This window comes from Ranitomeya variabilis, chromosome 2, assembly GCF_051348905.1.
Source record: "Ranitomeya variabilis isolate aRanVar5 chromosome 2, aRanVar5.hap1, whole genome shotgun sequence".
Taxonomy (NCBI): domain Eukaryota; kingdom Metazoa; phylum Chordata; class Amphibia; order Anura; family Dendrobatidae; genus Ranitomeya; species Ranitomeya variabilis.
The window spans coordinates 452420012-452435858 of NC_135233.1; the positions used below are offsets into that span (position 1 = coordinate 452420012).

General features: G+C 46.3%; 1 protein-coding gene across 3 annotated transcripts in view; it reads right to left on the bottom strand.

Annotated features, from left to right (window-relative positions):
* VRK3 (VRK serine/threonine kinase 3) overlaps positions 1–15847 on the bottom strand; it is a 118153-nt gene that overhangs the window by 23555 nt on the left and 78751 nt on the right. For all 3 annotated transcript variants that reach the window (XM_077287288.1, XM_077287287.1, XM_077287289.1), the window contains 2 exons: positions 4395–4488; positions 1008–1110 (listed from right to left, as the gene is read on the bottom strand). In XM_077287288.1, the coding sequence (XP_077143403.1) occupies positions 1008–1110; positions 4395–4488 (197 nt within the window). The remainder of the gene's footprint in view (positions 1–1007; positions 1111–4394; positions 4489–15847) is intronic.

Genomic DNA, 15847 nt, shown 5'->3' on the forward strand with positions numbered 1-15847 from the left:
GGAGCAGTGCCTAGTAAAAGGCTGTAAAGGCACAGATGATTGGCCTCGGGGAGACCAAAACATCCAACACCACGGAGACACCATCACATGTTTCTCAACGCAGTGATCCAGAACACTGCCCCCAGGCACTGCTCCTAATAGCCAGATTCCTACTCCACACTAATGAGGGGCAAACACCCCGAAACAGCTGTCTGTGGATGGATACCATGCTTGGCATAGGTGGTTTTCCTGTATTGGATGTTTTCCTTTATTGGATGCTGCCCTTCCCGTGGTTGTTCCTTCCCGGGGAAAGGTCTGGCTATTCACTGCTTGCGTTGAGAAACACGTGATGGTGTCTCCGCAGCTATCCTACATGCATTTGCATATTTCCCATAAGGGATGGGGGCAGTGTTCTGGATCACTGCGTTGAGAAACACGTGATGGTGTCTCCGCGGTGTTGGATGTTTTGGTCTCCCCGAGGCCAATCATCTGTGCCTTTACAGAAAATATTGAGTGACGTGTGTGGTATAAACTATTAGCTGTAGGAAGCACAAGTTTACTTTCCACTACAATAGTTTTTTTTTTCTTCTTCTTAGGACATTGAAATGAGCAGTCTTTACAGCTGATGGTCATGACTCCTGGACTGTCCTGGTTCGCCATCCTCTGTGGCAGCCAGACCGTGGAAGTCTTGACATTGCACCAGGATGCCAACTGTGCAGTACAGAAGACTGCCCCGGTCCAGCTGCCACATAGGTCCAGATTGAACGTTGGACCGGGGCGGCATCTTTTTCCTCAACTCTATCAATAGTTTTATTGTTGCACCCTCCGGCATAGACCCCTTCATATGCAAGCACTTAAAACATCTTTATTAAAATACATGATCATTTTTTTTTTTTGTTTTTAATTATCATTTTTTTCTTTTTTTGATATATGCGTGATCAGCATCAATAACCAGTTTTTAAATTTATATGCGTGGATTTTATATATGTAATTAATGTGGAAAATTAAGTAAAATCATGGTCACCTACCATCCTGTACATAATCTGATAGACAGCAATCTCAGGCAGTCGATCATTGTGTTCACTGAGGATAGTCTGAAGATTATCTCCGAGTTCATAAAACACCAAAAACCTGCAAAAAGCACAAAGAATAAAAAGAAAACAAAAAAAAATTTGTAAAAAGTTAGTGAGTGATTTTCTGTGTCAAATAAACCTATGTGATTAATATGTTTGTAAATAAATAGTATATAACACTTATCTTGTAAACATAAGGGTTTGGAACTTGTGGAACTAGTTTTAGCTTTGATTGACAAGTTCAGTGTACAATATAATCTGCTGAAGATGTTCTAAACATGGTGGAATGGAGAAAAAGAAAAATTCAATCCCACCCTGGTGTCAACAAGATTCTCCTGGTCAGTATAGTTATGGAGAAAATATACATACCGTATTTTTCGGACTATAAGACGCACCGGACTATAAGACGCACCCAGGTTTTAGAGGTGGAAAATAGGGAAAAAAAATATTTGAAGCAAAAAAGGTGGTAAAATATTTAACAACAAAATACTATTATATGTGTTGTTATTATATATAATAGTATGTTATTATGTTGGAAGCTGCGGGTAGAAGATGGAGCTGCGGACCAGTGTGGTGTCTGTAAACTAAAGTACTATATGAAGACGCTGGAGGATGAGTATAAGAATGGGGGCACAGGGCTTATATTTAAAGCACCACTCCAGCACTGCAAAATAACACTGGAGTGCTGCATTGAGATCCCATTGGGAGAACTATAACTCCCAGCATGTTCTGCAGATCCTATGGCAAGCTGGGAGTTATAGTTCACCACAGGAGTGGCAGAGTGCTTTATTGTGTGTTGTAGTGACTAACCTTTTAATTGTGGCAGCCAGCCAGCTGTGGTAAGGTAAAATGTTGGAGCCTCCCATCCCATGACACCACAGAGCGCTCCCTCTTGTTGCCACTCCACAGCACAGGAGTAAGCTTGCAGATTGTAGTGTGGTGTCTGCAGGACCTGTGATGACATCAGAAGAGGGAGGGCTCTGTGCTGCCATGTGATGCACCAGCCCGCCCTCTTCATGACATCACACAGGTCCTTGTGCTGGAGCACTCAGCACAGCCCCGGCAAGCAGGTATGCAGCGATCTTGTCCCCTCTGGCCCCTGCTGCTGCCTCCTCCACCAGACACAGATCTCCCCAGCTGCTGCAGGAATCCAGCGCTAGGGAAACTATGTGTGCCCCTGTGAAGGAGTATTCATTTGCTGCTCCCCGCTCACTGCTCAGCTGACAGGTGGGCGGGGAAGCAACTAATAATATTCACTGCACTTTAATGATAGGGACCATGTGGATTCCCCAGAGCGGATTCCTGAAGCCTGGCAGGGACATTTTTCTGCCTCCTGCCTCCCAGTGCAATCCCACTCGCTGCTGCCCCCTCCCCACCTTACATCCCTACCATAAGACGCACCCACACTTTCCTCCCAAATTTGGAGGAAAAAAAGTGCGTCTTATGGTCAGAAAAATATACACACATTATAATATATATATATATATATATATATATATATATATATATATATATATATATATATATATATATATATATATATATTTTGAGGCAGTGACCCCTGGTACAGCTAGGGGGCGCTGTATGTGCTCTGCAGAATGTGCATGGAAGCGTAGTGAGGCCATGAGGGCGTACTACAGACACAGGTGTGGCTGTAATTAGAATAGTGAAGCAGTGACTGATTAAAAAGCCCTGTAGTAGTGGGGGAGGTGTGTCAGTGTGTTCTTGGAAGTTGGCAGTTGTCTGCAGAGCTCTCTCTGTGTGGAGTAACACAGAGGCTAAAGGAACCGGAGAGACTGACACCCTGTATCTTGGGCTGTCTTATGTGTACCCGGCTGCACTCCAGAGGATAAAGAGTGCAGTGCGCTGAGTACAGAGACTTGTTACTGGTGTGCGGTCACCCAGGGAAACTGGACAGAGGGAAGTTCGGCCTGTGTATTGACTGCATCATATAGCCATGCATTATTAATGGACTGTATGAAGAAGCCGTATACTATATTGACTGTGTGAAGTAACACAATAAAAGAACGTTTTGTTTGAACTTGCTGGGGTCACTGCCGTTTCACTGTGTATGGTCCTACCACTGCATCACAAAATAAAAAAAAATAAAATAATATAAATATATATATATATATATATATATATATAAATAATTATTATTATTACGCCACTTATTCCATGGCGCTTTACATATGGGGAGGGGATATATATATATATCCCCTCCCCACATGTAAAGCGCCATGGAATAAGTGGCGTAATAATAATAATTATATATATATATATATTTTTTTTTCTTCGATGATTGAGATATATATTATCTGAAAAAATATATTGGTTTTTGATAATCAGTTTTGTTTATTTTTTTACTTCCCTTCACTAGAATTTCAACCTACACTTGCTCATGCTATATGCTGCAATATATAGTTAAAGGTGGTTTCCAGGCTTGGAGTTCAAGTCTGCAGTCACTGTCGGGCACATGTGCTGACTAGAAGAAAGCCACAGGCGTCTAGTCGTCACGTGACCGTACGTATGCAAATTGCATATTTGTGGTCACGCTCCCACCGCTCTCAGCCCCGGAGAGTGACCCCGTACTTGAATCCCAAGCCTGAACAAACCCCTTTAAACTGACATTGTTCTATGACGCTCAGCCGTGGTGACTCAACGGCATCCTGCGATTGCATTACAAGTTATATATTTTAGAAGCCTAACCAGTCTACATTTCTCCCTACGCTCAGAAGCTCAAATTTCCTAGTCCTGAATTCTGCGCCTACGTCTTTAAAGTGGGCACAGGGCCCAGATCAGTTTAATTGGGGAGCATCTGCTTCTCCATGGGAGTTGTCAGCTTGTCTCTTGCGCCCATCCAAAAAACAACAGGAGCAGAGTGTTTGGGATATAATACCCAACGTGGGCCATGCATCTTAGATAGCGGTCTGCTGATTACGTGTTTGGCCGACAGCTCTCTCTTCTGTCTCTGCCATACACACAAATGCCCAGCTCCACCGGGAGCACTTGTGTGCTCTATGGGGAAAGTGGAGGAAACAGTCATCAGATGCATCTTGCAGTGGCTATGCACAAAACAATCGGTCATTAAAATTGCAACTGTCTGGTCCTGCTCTCCTCCATCATCACCTGCCAGGTCCTCTCGTGGTTGTATATTTTTCGGTGAGTGCAGAGATTCTGAACAGATACAGACACTGCAATGATCAGGTACAGAGGGGCGGAAGCATTTTTGTTTAACAAGTTATTACAAACGTTTATTGGTAGATACACAAATTAAAAGGAGTTCAGTTTAAGAAGCATTTTTATTTTCTATTCTATTGTGCCTTGTTTTGTAGTTGTTACCTGTAACAGGCTTGATCCAAACTGTGCGTACCAAAACCAATACAAGTAGGAATCCCCAGTACCGGGCAATTATGAGACTTCTTCCATTTGTCAACTAGGGGAAAATATATAACAAAAACACATTAGGTATATAGTGAAAATTGTGGAATAAAAAATTTAAAAAAAAAATCAAAACAAAAATCTGAAATTCCATCATTTCTTTTTGAGCTGTTCACCATATGTCATTTTTTTTCCTAATGGTCAGAATGCCAAAAATTTTGCCAAATATATATATATATATATATTTACTATGCGTATCATACAGATTAACCGGTACAATAACCTATACTGATCTGACATTACTACTGTAATTATGTGCCATTTGTTCCCTGTTTTTAAAATAATAAATCAATTTAACTTGAAAAAGTGTTATGTGTAATGACTTTCATTAGACCTTGGCCGTTATGAATACCCACCGGCACCATGGAATTATGTTTCGGGGGAGTCAGTGGAGCAGACAGACTCTCAAATCCCTTGGATGCCGCAGGCATTACTGATAGAGTTGTAATTGTTCCAGCTGGCACCCACTGCTTATGTCTTGGGTAACAGAAGAATACCACCATTTCTGATGATTGTATGACTTGTATTCTGCATCTAATCACCAATATTACACTCTGCAGGCTCCATTTCTATTGTTCTGTTGTCTCTGAGCTAGTGGGTGATGACCAGCTGCTATGATGTCTCCCATACACAGCACACACAGAAGAGGACAATCACTCGCTCTTATCTCTCTGTAGCACACACTCAGAAACTGCAGCAGCATGGAAACCATCACACATCACCACTGAGCAGTACAACTGTGAATCCAGCTCTGGTGATACCAGGAGTGTTGAGATAAGAAGAGGCTGCTCACACTGCTGTCCACCCCGTGTATCTGATCTAATGCTTGAAATACCAGGAGTGCCAAGGTAAAAAGAGGCTACTTACATGCTGTCCACCCTGTATACATGATCTAATACTGGAGATATCAGGAGTGCTGAGGTAAGAAGAGGCTGCTCACACTGCTGCCCACCCTGTGTATCTGATCTAATACAGACGGACCATAGCAAGGGTGACGAGGAAAGAAGAAGCTGCTCACACTGCTGTCCACCTTGTCTATCTGATCTAATGATGGAGATACCAGGGTTGCTGAGGTAAGAAGAGACTGCTTGCACTGCTGTCCACCCTGTCTGTATATGTCTGTATATCTAAATGTTGAATAAGGAGATTTTTGTGTACTTACCGTAAAATCCATTTCTCCGAGCCAATCATTGGGGGACACAGGACCATGGGTGTTATGCTGCTGCCACTAGGAGGACACTAAGTAAACACAGAAAGAATAGCTCCTCCCCTGCAGTATACACCCTCCTGCTGGCTCTCAGTGAACCAGTTCGGTAACAAAGCAGTAGGAGCTTAATATTTAACAAGGATGAACTATGCCAAAACCAAGTTAACTCAAAAAACCAAAGCCAATAGGCTAACAGGGTGGGTGCTGTCCCCCCCAATGATTGGCTCGGAGAAAAGGATTTTACGTTGAGTACACAAAAATCTCCTTTTCTCCTATGCCTCATTGGGGGACACAGGACCATGGGACGTCCTAAAGCAGTCCCTGGGTGGGAAACAACTGCAATTGCTGCTTGTACCCACAAGTTACAGATGCAGCACAGCCGCCTGCAAAATTCGTCTGCCGACGGTCGCATCTGCCGAGGCCTGAGAGTGAATATGGTAATGTTTTGTAAAGGTATGCAGGCTGGACCAAGTCGCAGCCTTACAAACTTGTGCTGCCGAAGCTTGGTGCCGGATGGCCCAAAACGCACCCACTGACCGAGTGGAGTGAGCCTTAATCCCTGCTGGGACAGGAAGACCTGACTCGGTAGGACTCTTGAATAGCCGAACGGATCCATTTGGCTTTTGTCACCTTGGAAGCGGGAAACCCTTTCCTTGGTCCTTCCGGGAGCACGAATAGGGTATCTGACCTGCGGAAAGATGCTGTCCGCGAGATGTATCTCCTAAGAGCTCTCACTAAATCCAGTGTGTGAAGGGCCTTCTCGATGCGATGGACTGGTGCCGGACAGAGTAAGACAATCTCCTCATTGAGATGAAAAGAGGATACAACTTTCGGTAGAAAAGAGGGGGATGTCCTCAAAACCACCTTATCCTGATGAAAATTCAGGAACGGAACTTGAGAGGACAGAGCCGCCAGCTCGGAGACTCGTCTAATAGAGGTGACCTCAACTAGAAAAGCAACTTTCCATGAAAGAAGAGACAGGGAAACCTCCTGTAGAGGTTCGAAAGGAGCCTGTTGCAAAACACAGAGGACCAAATGAAGATCCCATGATTCCAACGGCATTCTATAGGGGGCGCCCGATGGGAGACTCCCTGAATAAACGTCTTGACCTGTAATCTGTTGGCAATCCTGCGTTGGAAGAGAACAGACAGGGCTGAGATCTGCCCCTTGAGAGAACTAAGGGCGAGACCCAAGTCCAAACCAGTTTGTAAGAACTCGAGAATGGAAGGGATGGAAAAATGTAGAGGAGAACGTCCTCGGTCGCTACACCATAAAAAGAAAGTCTTCCAAGTGCGATGATAGATACGCATAGACGTAGGCTTTCTAGCGCTGATCATGGTAGCTGTGACTTCTGGAGAGAAACCTGTCTGGGATAGGACCCAGGACTCAACGGCCATGCCGTCTAACACAGGGCCTCTGAGTTCTGGTGGTAAAAGGGGCCTTGAGATAGCAGATCTGCGCGATTCGGTAATCGCCAGGGAACGTCGGCAACTAGTTGAACTAGTTCTGCGTACCACTCCCGGCGCGGCCAATCTGGCGCAATCAGGATTACAGGTATCCTCTCCGCTCTGATTTTCTTGATGACTCTTGGCAGGAGAGGAAGCGGGGAAATATGTACGGAAGCCAAAAATGATGCCACGGGAGTACAAGAGCGTCTGCCCCGATGGCTGCTGGATCGTGGGACCGAGCCATGAAGTCGGGAACCTTGGAATTCAGCCGTGAGGCCATCAGATCCACGTCCGGGGTTCCCCAACGACAGCAGATCTGGTGGAAGATCTCCAGATGGAGAGACCACTCCCCGGAGTCGAGGCATTGCCGACTGAGGAAGTCTGCCTCCCAACTGTCCACTTCCGGTATGTGAACCGCAGATATCATTGAGCGGTTTTCTTCGGCCCATCGGAGAATGTGGCCTACCTCTGTCATGGCCGCCCTGCTGCGGGTTCCCCCCTGGTGGTTGATGTATGCCACTGCAGTGGCGTTGTCGGACTGAATCCTGATTGGGCGACCTGCTAGGAAGGGATGGAACTGGAGAAGTGCCAGCCTGATCGCCCGGATTTCCAAGATGTTGATTGGAAGGCGTGATTCCTGGGGGGACCAGCGGCCCTGAGCAGTGTGATGAAGGAACACCGCTCCCCAGCCTAGAAGACTGGCGTCTGTCGTCACAACCAGCCAGTGTACTGGAAGAAAAGACTTCCCTTGATTCAGGGAGGATTTCAATGTCCACCACCTGAGAGAATGTCTGACTCGCTGGGGAAGGAGGAACCGACAGTCTAGGGAGAACGGGTTCCTGTCCCAAACAGCCAGGAGGGCATGCTGTAGGGGACAGAGGTGTAGTTGGGCAAATGGAACCGCCTCCATAGCAGCTACCATCCTGCCGAGGACTCTCATACTGAAGCGCAGAGAGAGTGAGAGCGAGGCTGAGAGAGTTTCTGAGCTTCTCACTGTAAGACTGAGATCTTTTCAGGGGGAAGAAGAACCAAACCCCGGGATGAGTCGAGTATCATTCCTAGAAAGGAAATTCGCTGAGCCGGTACTGGGGAACATTTTTTGAAGTTAATCTCCCAACCCAGGCGAGAAAAAGTATCTATTGTGATGGCCACGGCTTCCTTGCAGGGGCGGAAAGAGGGGCCTTTGATGAGGATATCGTCTAAATACGGGAGCGCCACCACTCCTCGGGTGTGGAGTATGGCCACGGCAGCCGCCATGACCTTGGTGAATACCCTGGGTGCGGTGGCGAGGCCGAATGGCAGAGCAACGAATCAGAAGTGATCTTCCTGAACTGCGAAGCGAAGAAACCTTTGGTGAGAAGGTAAAATAGGAATGTGGAGGTATGCGTCCTGGATGTCTATAGACGCCAGGAACTCGCCTTTTTCCATGGAGGCGATGACAGAACGAAGCGATTCTATCCGGAACCGTCGCACCCTGACGAACTTGTTCAGCAGTTTTAGATCCAGTATGGGCCGCACTGTACCGTCCTTCTTTGGAACAATGAAGAGGTTTGAATAAAAACCTTGAAACCTCTCTCTTTGAGGGACTGGAATAATAACTCCGTCTTTTCTCAGAGAGCTTATAGCTTTGAAGAACTCTGACGCTTTTGCCCTGGGAGGAGAAGAAAGGAAAAAATGGTTTGGAGGACGAGACAAGAGATCTATCTTGTATCCGGAGGACACTAGATGGCGGACCCACTCGTTGTGAACGACCGAGAGCCACGCAGCACTGAAGGAAAGCAGACGGCCGCCTTCTTTGAGGGTGCCCCCTGGATACCGCAGGGAGTCATTTGTGTGGAAGGTCTGCCCGTCCTGGCGCCTCTGGATCCTGGCTGCTTTGGCCTGCCTTTCCATGAAGGGGAAGGCTTAAAAGAGGCCTGTGAACCTCTGTCTCCACGTTCTGCCTGGCCGGAACCGGGAGATGTGGAAGTAGAGGACCAGTTTGAGTTGTAACGAAAAAAATCAGGACCGAGCCTGTGGCTGCAAGTTCCGAAAGGGCAGAGAGGGTCTCTGTTGTGAAAGAAATTTACTCTTCCCTCCAGTGGCGTCGGAAATTAACTGGTCGAGCTTTCGCCAAAAAGGCGACCGCTCTAATATGGGAGAGAAGTCAATGACTTTTTGGAAGTAGAATCCGCACGCCAGTCCCTGAGCCATTAGGACCCCCGGATGGTGATGGCATTTGCTGCTGCTTGAGAAGCGCACTCAGCGGCATCCAGGGACGCGGTCACTACAAAATCTCCAGCTCTTGCTATCTGAGTAGCGAGGTCTGCTATCTCGGGGGGGAAGATTGGTATCCACTACTGCTGAAGACAAGACCTCAGCCCAGTGGGTCATAGCCTTAGCCACCCACGTAGCGGCAAAAGATGGAAAAGAGTGCGGCCGCTGAGGCTTCAAAAGCTGAACGCGCCATATTGTCGATCTGACGATCGGTTGGATTTTTAATAGATATGAAAATAAACTCCGTGTGCACTGCTATTATCAGGTGCAGAGACTAGGTACCCAAACCATATAGTAAACTAAAGAGAAGTCTCGCACTCAACTTAAGTATTTTTGATTTGCAGATTTTATTAGTACTGAGGTAGCACTGGAAACGTTTCAGCCTTTATCAGGCTTTCATCAGTCACTACGATATTTAGAGTGAAAAAAAAAATATAATGAATATAATACAGTGTACAAACAAACGTATAAATACAACAAAAGTATATACAGATGTACATAAGATACAATGAGAGCCACAAAATTGCAAAATTACGCAAACAGTCATGATATGGCAGTGAAATCATGCATAACAATCTCGCTCAATATGTAGATACAATGACAATTGTGGACGAAGCATATTGTGAAAGAAACACGTACCGTGTTGTGCCTTTCAGAGTATGTAGATAGTACTCATAAATAGGACGCCGATCAAGCGTGATGCCTAGTGTGGCGTGAGAAGAAAACAGTAGTTTACAAATCGTAAAAGGACATGAATAGAAGAGATGGGGTGGATATAATCGTACTTACAGTGGGTAGCTGTCTTGTATAGAGGTGGAGTGTTTAGTACAACGGTACAATACGAAGGAGCTATAAGAAATGATGGTAACAGAAGGAGGAGGAATGTTGAATATATGATATTCATTATGTCCTGCGTTGAAAATCTCAGATCCACCATTATATGTATATATACTTCAAGAGCTCATGTATGGGGCTCAGAGATAATCCCCTCTAACGGCCAGCTATGGCTATAGGAACCGGGGCTGAAAAGAAGTATAATAATATAGTTTAGCCACATACTTACAGGATAGGGGCTGTGGTCTTAGGCGTGTGCGGTATGTTACCTGGAGGGAAGCCCTTAGGCTGCGCAAGATAACCTCTCTGACGCGGTATCCACCGCTCGTCTATGAGGTGTATGTGCGCGGTGCTATTTAAGCCACCGTGCTAGCGTTGTAGTAAAACGCCGAAACCGGAAGTGACGAAAGCTGACCCGGCCAAGGCGGAAGTGCATGGCCGTGCGTGTCACCTACAGTTATGCGAGTTATACGACCTCATAGACGAACGGTGGATACCGCGTCAGAGAGGTTATCTTGTGCAGGAGAAGGGCTTCCCTCCAGGTAACATACCGCACACGCCTAAGACCACAGCCCCTATCCTGTAAGTATGTGGCTAAACTATATTATTATACTTCTTTTCAGTCCCGGTTCCTATAGCCATAGCTGGCCGTTAGAGGGGATTATCTCTGAGCCCCATACATGAGCTCTTGAGGTATATATACATATAATGGTGTATCTGAGATTTTCAACGCAGGACATAATGAATATCATATATTCAACATTCCTCCTCCTTCTGTTACCATCATTTCTTATAGCTCCTTCGTATTCCGTTGTACTAAACACTCCACCTCTATACAAGACAGCTACCCACTGTAAGTACGATTATATCCACCCCATCTCTTCTATTCATGTCCTTTTACGATTTGTAAACTACTGTTTTCTTCTCACGCCACACTAGGCATCACGCTTGATCGGCGTCCTATTTATGAGTACTATCTACATACTCTGAAAGGCACAACACGGTACGTGTTTCTTTCACAATATGCTTCGTCCACAATTGTCATTGTATCTACATATTGAGCGAGATTGTTATGCATGATTTCACTGCCATATCATGACTGTTTGCGTAATTTTGCAATTTTGTGGCTCTCATTGTATCTTATGTACATCTGTATATACGTTTTTTGTATTTATACGTTTGTTTGTACACTGTATTATATTCATTATATTTTTTTTTTTCACTCTAAATATCGTAGTGACTGATGAAAGCCTGATAAAGGCTGAAACGTTTCCAGTGCTACCTCAGTACTAATAAAATCTGCAAATCAAAAATACTTAAGTTGAGTGCGAGACTTCTCTTTAGTTTACTATAGGATTTTTAATAGAGGCGCCCTCAGAGGAGGATAAAACAGATTTCGTAGCCAGGCGCGATACCGGAGGATCTACTGGGGGAGATTGTGACCAATCTTTTCTTAGGGTACTGTCTCACAGTGGCACTTTTGTCGCTAAAACGGTACGATCCGTGACGTTCCAGCGATATCCATACGATATCGCTGTGTCTGACACGCAGCAGCGATCAGGGACCCTGCTGAGAATCGTACGTCGTAGCAGATCGTTTGGAACTTTCTTTCGTCGCTGGATCTCCCGCTGTCATCGTTGGATCGGTGTGTGTGACACCGATCCAACGATGCGTTCGTTTGTAACCAGGGTAAACATCGGGTTACTAAGCGCAGGGGTGCGCTTAGTAACCCGATGTTTACCCTGGTTACCATCGTAAAAGTAAAAAAAACCAAACCGTACATACTCACATTCCGGTGTCCGTCAGGTCCCTTGCAGTCTGCTTCCTGCACTGACTGACTGCCGGCCGGAAAGTAAGAGTAGAGCACAGCGGTGACGTCACCGCTGTGCTGTGCTTTCACTTTACGGCGGCACTCAGTCAGAGCGGGAAGCAGACTGCAAGGGACCTGACGGACACCGGAATGTGAGTATGTACGGTTTGTTTGTTTTTTACTTTTACGATGGTAACCAGGGTAAACATCGGGTTACTAAGCGCGGCCCTGCGCTTAGTAACCCGATGTTTACCCTGGTTACCCGGGGCCTTCGGCATCGTTGGTCGCTGGAGAGCTGTCTGTGTGACAGCTCCCCAGCGACCACACAATGACTTTCCAACGATCACGGCCAGGTCGTATCGCTGGTCGTGATCGTTGGAAAGTTGCAGAGTGTGACAGTACCCTAAGATCCTGGGCAAAGGGATATTTGGACTCCATGGGCTTCTGCCCTGTGAATCGTTTATCTGGACGGATCCTGTGAGATTCAACAATTTCCTTAAACTCGGGATGAGTGGCGAACACTCTGTGAGCTCGTTTGGTCCTCTTAAAGGACACGGCATGATCCGTTTTAGATAAGGGTTCCTCCTCAAGTCTCAAAGCCCTATTCACTGACTCAATTAGAGAATCGAGAGTCTCCTGATCGTGATGAAATTCCTGATCTAGGGACGTGTCAGAATTGTCCTCTGAAACAGGTTCTCTACTAGCCCCAATGGAAGGGGAGCGGAGCGAGAAATGGAGCTCTCAGAACCCGAAAAACCGGTGATGGTCTGGGGATATGGCATGAGTCCTTTTCCTGGAAGAGTGAGAACTCCTTGGCAAGGTACGACCCCTGGAGTACGAGGGGTTCTGACCATCGGAAGCGTCGTCCGTATTAGTGCCCTGGTTAGAGGAAGGGTCTCGGAACGAGTCTAACGCTTTTGCCAGGGATGCCATAGACCGGGAAAGGGAGGTAGCTCACTCAGGAGGACTAGGCTCACTGAGTTCAGTATCAGCAACAGGTGGTTCCTGAGCCGTCACCGGTTCACAAGCTGTGCATAATGCAGTATTGTGACCCCGGGGTAACGATACTTTACAAGAGGTACTGTGAAGGAGAAAATGGCTAATGAAATCAATTATTAAACCTTATATAAGTCAATTCAGATATGGTGTAGCAAGATGGCGATTGTGTCTTTGAAGCTGTCTTGGAGATCCTTGAAACTGTCCTGGAAGGAATCTTTGGAATGCAGGAGTGAAGTCACTGGAATACCCCACATTTGGAAATGAAGCTTGGACTGGACCAATTACAAAGTGACTAGCTGTTCAAAAGTTGTGCGACCCCCCTATTTCCTGCTCTTAGTATATTCTTTTGTTTTGAGAATAAAGTTCAGTTGGGCATCAACTTTGACTGAGAGAGGAGTGTGTATCGTCTCTGTGAATCTGATACATTCTTAGCCTCTAAGCTAGCACTCAGCTTATATTTGGTCAGGTACAAGCAATCATATAGATCTCACTTTAAGAAATCACCCTCACATTTTTGGCGCCTCAACGTGCGGCTCACTGAGGATGTACACTCCCCAGACACTGACACCCGGAATGGATCGAGGAAGAACGTCCAGAGTGGTTCGACTGGGAGACTGATCACCTCCATAAAAACACGGTAAGTCTGCTGATTCATTTATAAATCTGTAGTACTTGCCTGTGTTTCTTGAACCATTCTGTGTGTTCTGTACTCGTGTTTGCCGAGTGTCTGTGCCGCCCTGACATGGTGGGTGTGGGATATGTACACCTGGTGGCCCTAAAAGAACCCACGGCTAGTGGCTGTGAGGAACACAAACCGTGATTGACTGCTTGTAACCTGCTGCATGTCTTGTCTCATACCAGTACTGTGCTGGGCTATTGAGTCTTCTGCCTGTGTGTAGCAGGCAGGGGGAGAGGAGGTTGTCTATGATATGGTGAGCGCAAAGTTGCTCCTAGAGTCTCGGGTGCTGAGCATGGCGTGATAGAATCACGGGTGGTCGTACCACGTAGTGCAAAAAAACCGTAGAAACCTCTTTGAACCCTAGCATTGTGCACAAGGTCTGAGATAGAAATCCCAGTTACAGAGGACGGTCAGTTTTTGTGTTTGTCCGTCCGTCTGGTTGTGTGTCAGAGTGTTGTCCCTCTTCCGCGATTAGCCGTCCTATCAATGACCGCACGTGAGGAACGGCGAGATTTGGTGTTGGTGCTGGGGTGAGCGCAAATTCTGTGTGGTACCAGGTAACTCAGTCCAATTCCGAGGGGAGACACGGTGTTAATACAGCAGACACGTCTCATCCTCTGTGCGGTTCATAGATTTGGGCTGGGACTTCTGGTGACTGGATAACACTCAGTCTTTTTGTTTGTCTAAAGCCAGCAGAAAGTGGAGAAGTTTTTGCAGTTTTGTAAGAGAGGAGGGAATGTGATGATGGCAGATAAGACTGCTGTATGATAGTGTATGCCAGAGGGGGGAAGAAGTATATATAGAATAAGAGGTGATTAATGAAAATATGTGTATTCCCCGAGAAAGGCAGATTACAGTAGTTAGAATGGCAGGGAGTTATTAAAAAAAAGAAAGGAAGTTGGAAGATGAGGAATTGCTGCAAGTAAGTTTAGCATGGTGCAGAACAACAGAAAATCTGTCTGTCTAAGGAAAGTTGGGTGACTGACTTAATGAGGGTTTTCTGGAAGTGTATTGAAGTAAAAAAGAGGATCTTTAAATGATGCTGGCTTGTTAGATCAGGCTGAGATATTATGGAAAAAACCTGTACAATTAGAGGTGATGTGCAGGAAGAAAATAGGGATTTTTGTGTGTACTCACCGTAAAATCCTTTTCTCCGAGCCACTCATTGGGGGACACAGGACCATGGGTGTTATGCTGCTGTCACTAGGAGGCGGACACTAAGCTGAGACAAAAAAAGGTTAGCTCCTCCCCTGCAGTATACACCCTCATGCTGGCTTCCAGAGACCCAGTTCAGTGCAAAAAGCAGTAGGAGAATAATAACAATATATCATGTAACAGTAGAGTACAACATGTCAAAGAAAGTCAAAAACCGAAAAAGGTAAAGAGCCGAACAGGCTAACAGGGTGGGTGCTGTGTCCCCCAATGAGTGGCTCGGAGAAAAGGATTTTACGGTGAGTACACACAAAAAATCCCTATTTCTCCATCGCCACATTGGGGGACACAGGACCATGGGACGTCCCAAAGCAGTCCCTGGGAGGGAAACAATACAACCAAAAAACTCCGTGTACCATCTAACTTACGAATGCGCGACGGCCGCTTGCAGAACACGTCTGCCAAGGGCCGCGTCCGCAGAGGAATGAATGTGGACATTGTAGTGCTTTGTGAAAGTATGCAGGTTGGACCACGTTGCGGCCTTGCAAACCTGCTCCACCGTTGCCTGGTGCCGGATGGCCCAGGAAGCACCCATCGACCGAGTGGAGTGAGCTCTAATCCCCGCCGGGATAGATCTGCCCCTGACCCGATAGGATTCCTGGATAGCAGATCGAATCCATCTGGCTATCGTGGCTTTAGACGCAGCCAAACCTTTTCTGTGACCCTCCGGGAGAACGAAAAGGGAGTCCGATTTTCTGAAATGAGCCGTTCTGGAAATGTACCTCCTAAGGGCCCGTACCACGTCCAGGGTATGAAGGGCTTTTTCAACCCTGTGTTTTGGCTGCGGGCAAAAAGAGGGAAGAATGATGTCCTCGTTAAGGTGAAAAGAGGACACCACCTTAGGGAGAAAATCCGGAGATGGACGAAGGACTACCTTGTCCTGGTGGAAGGCAAGAAAAGGAGCCCGGC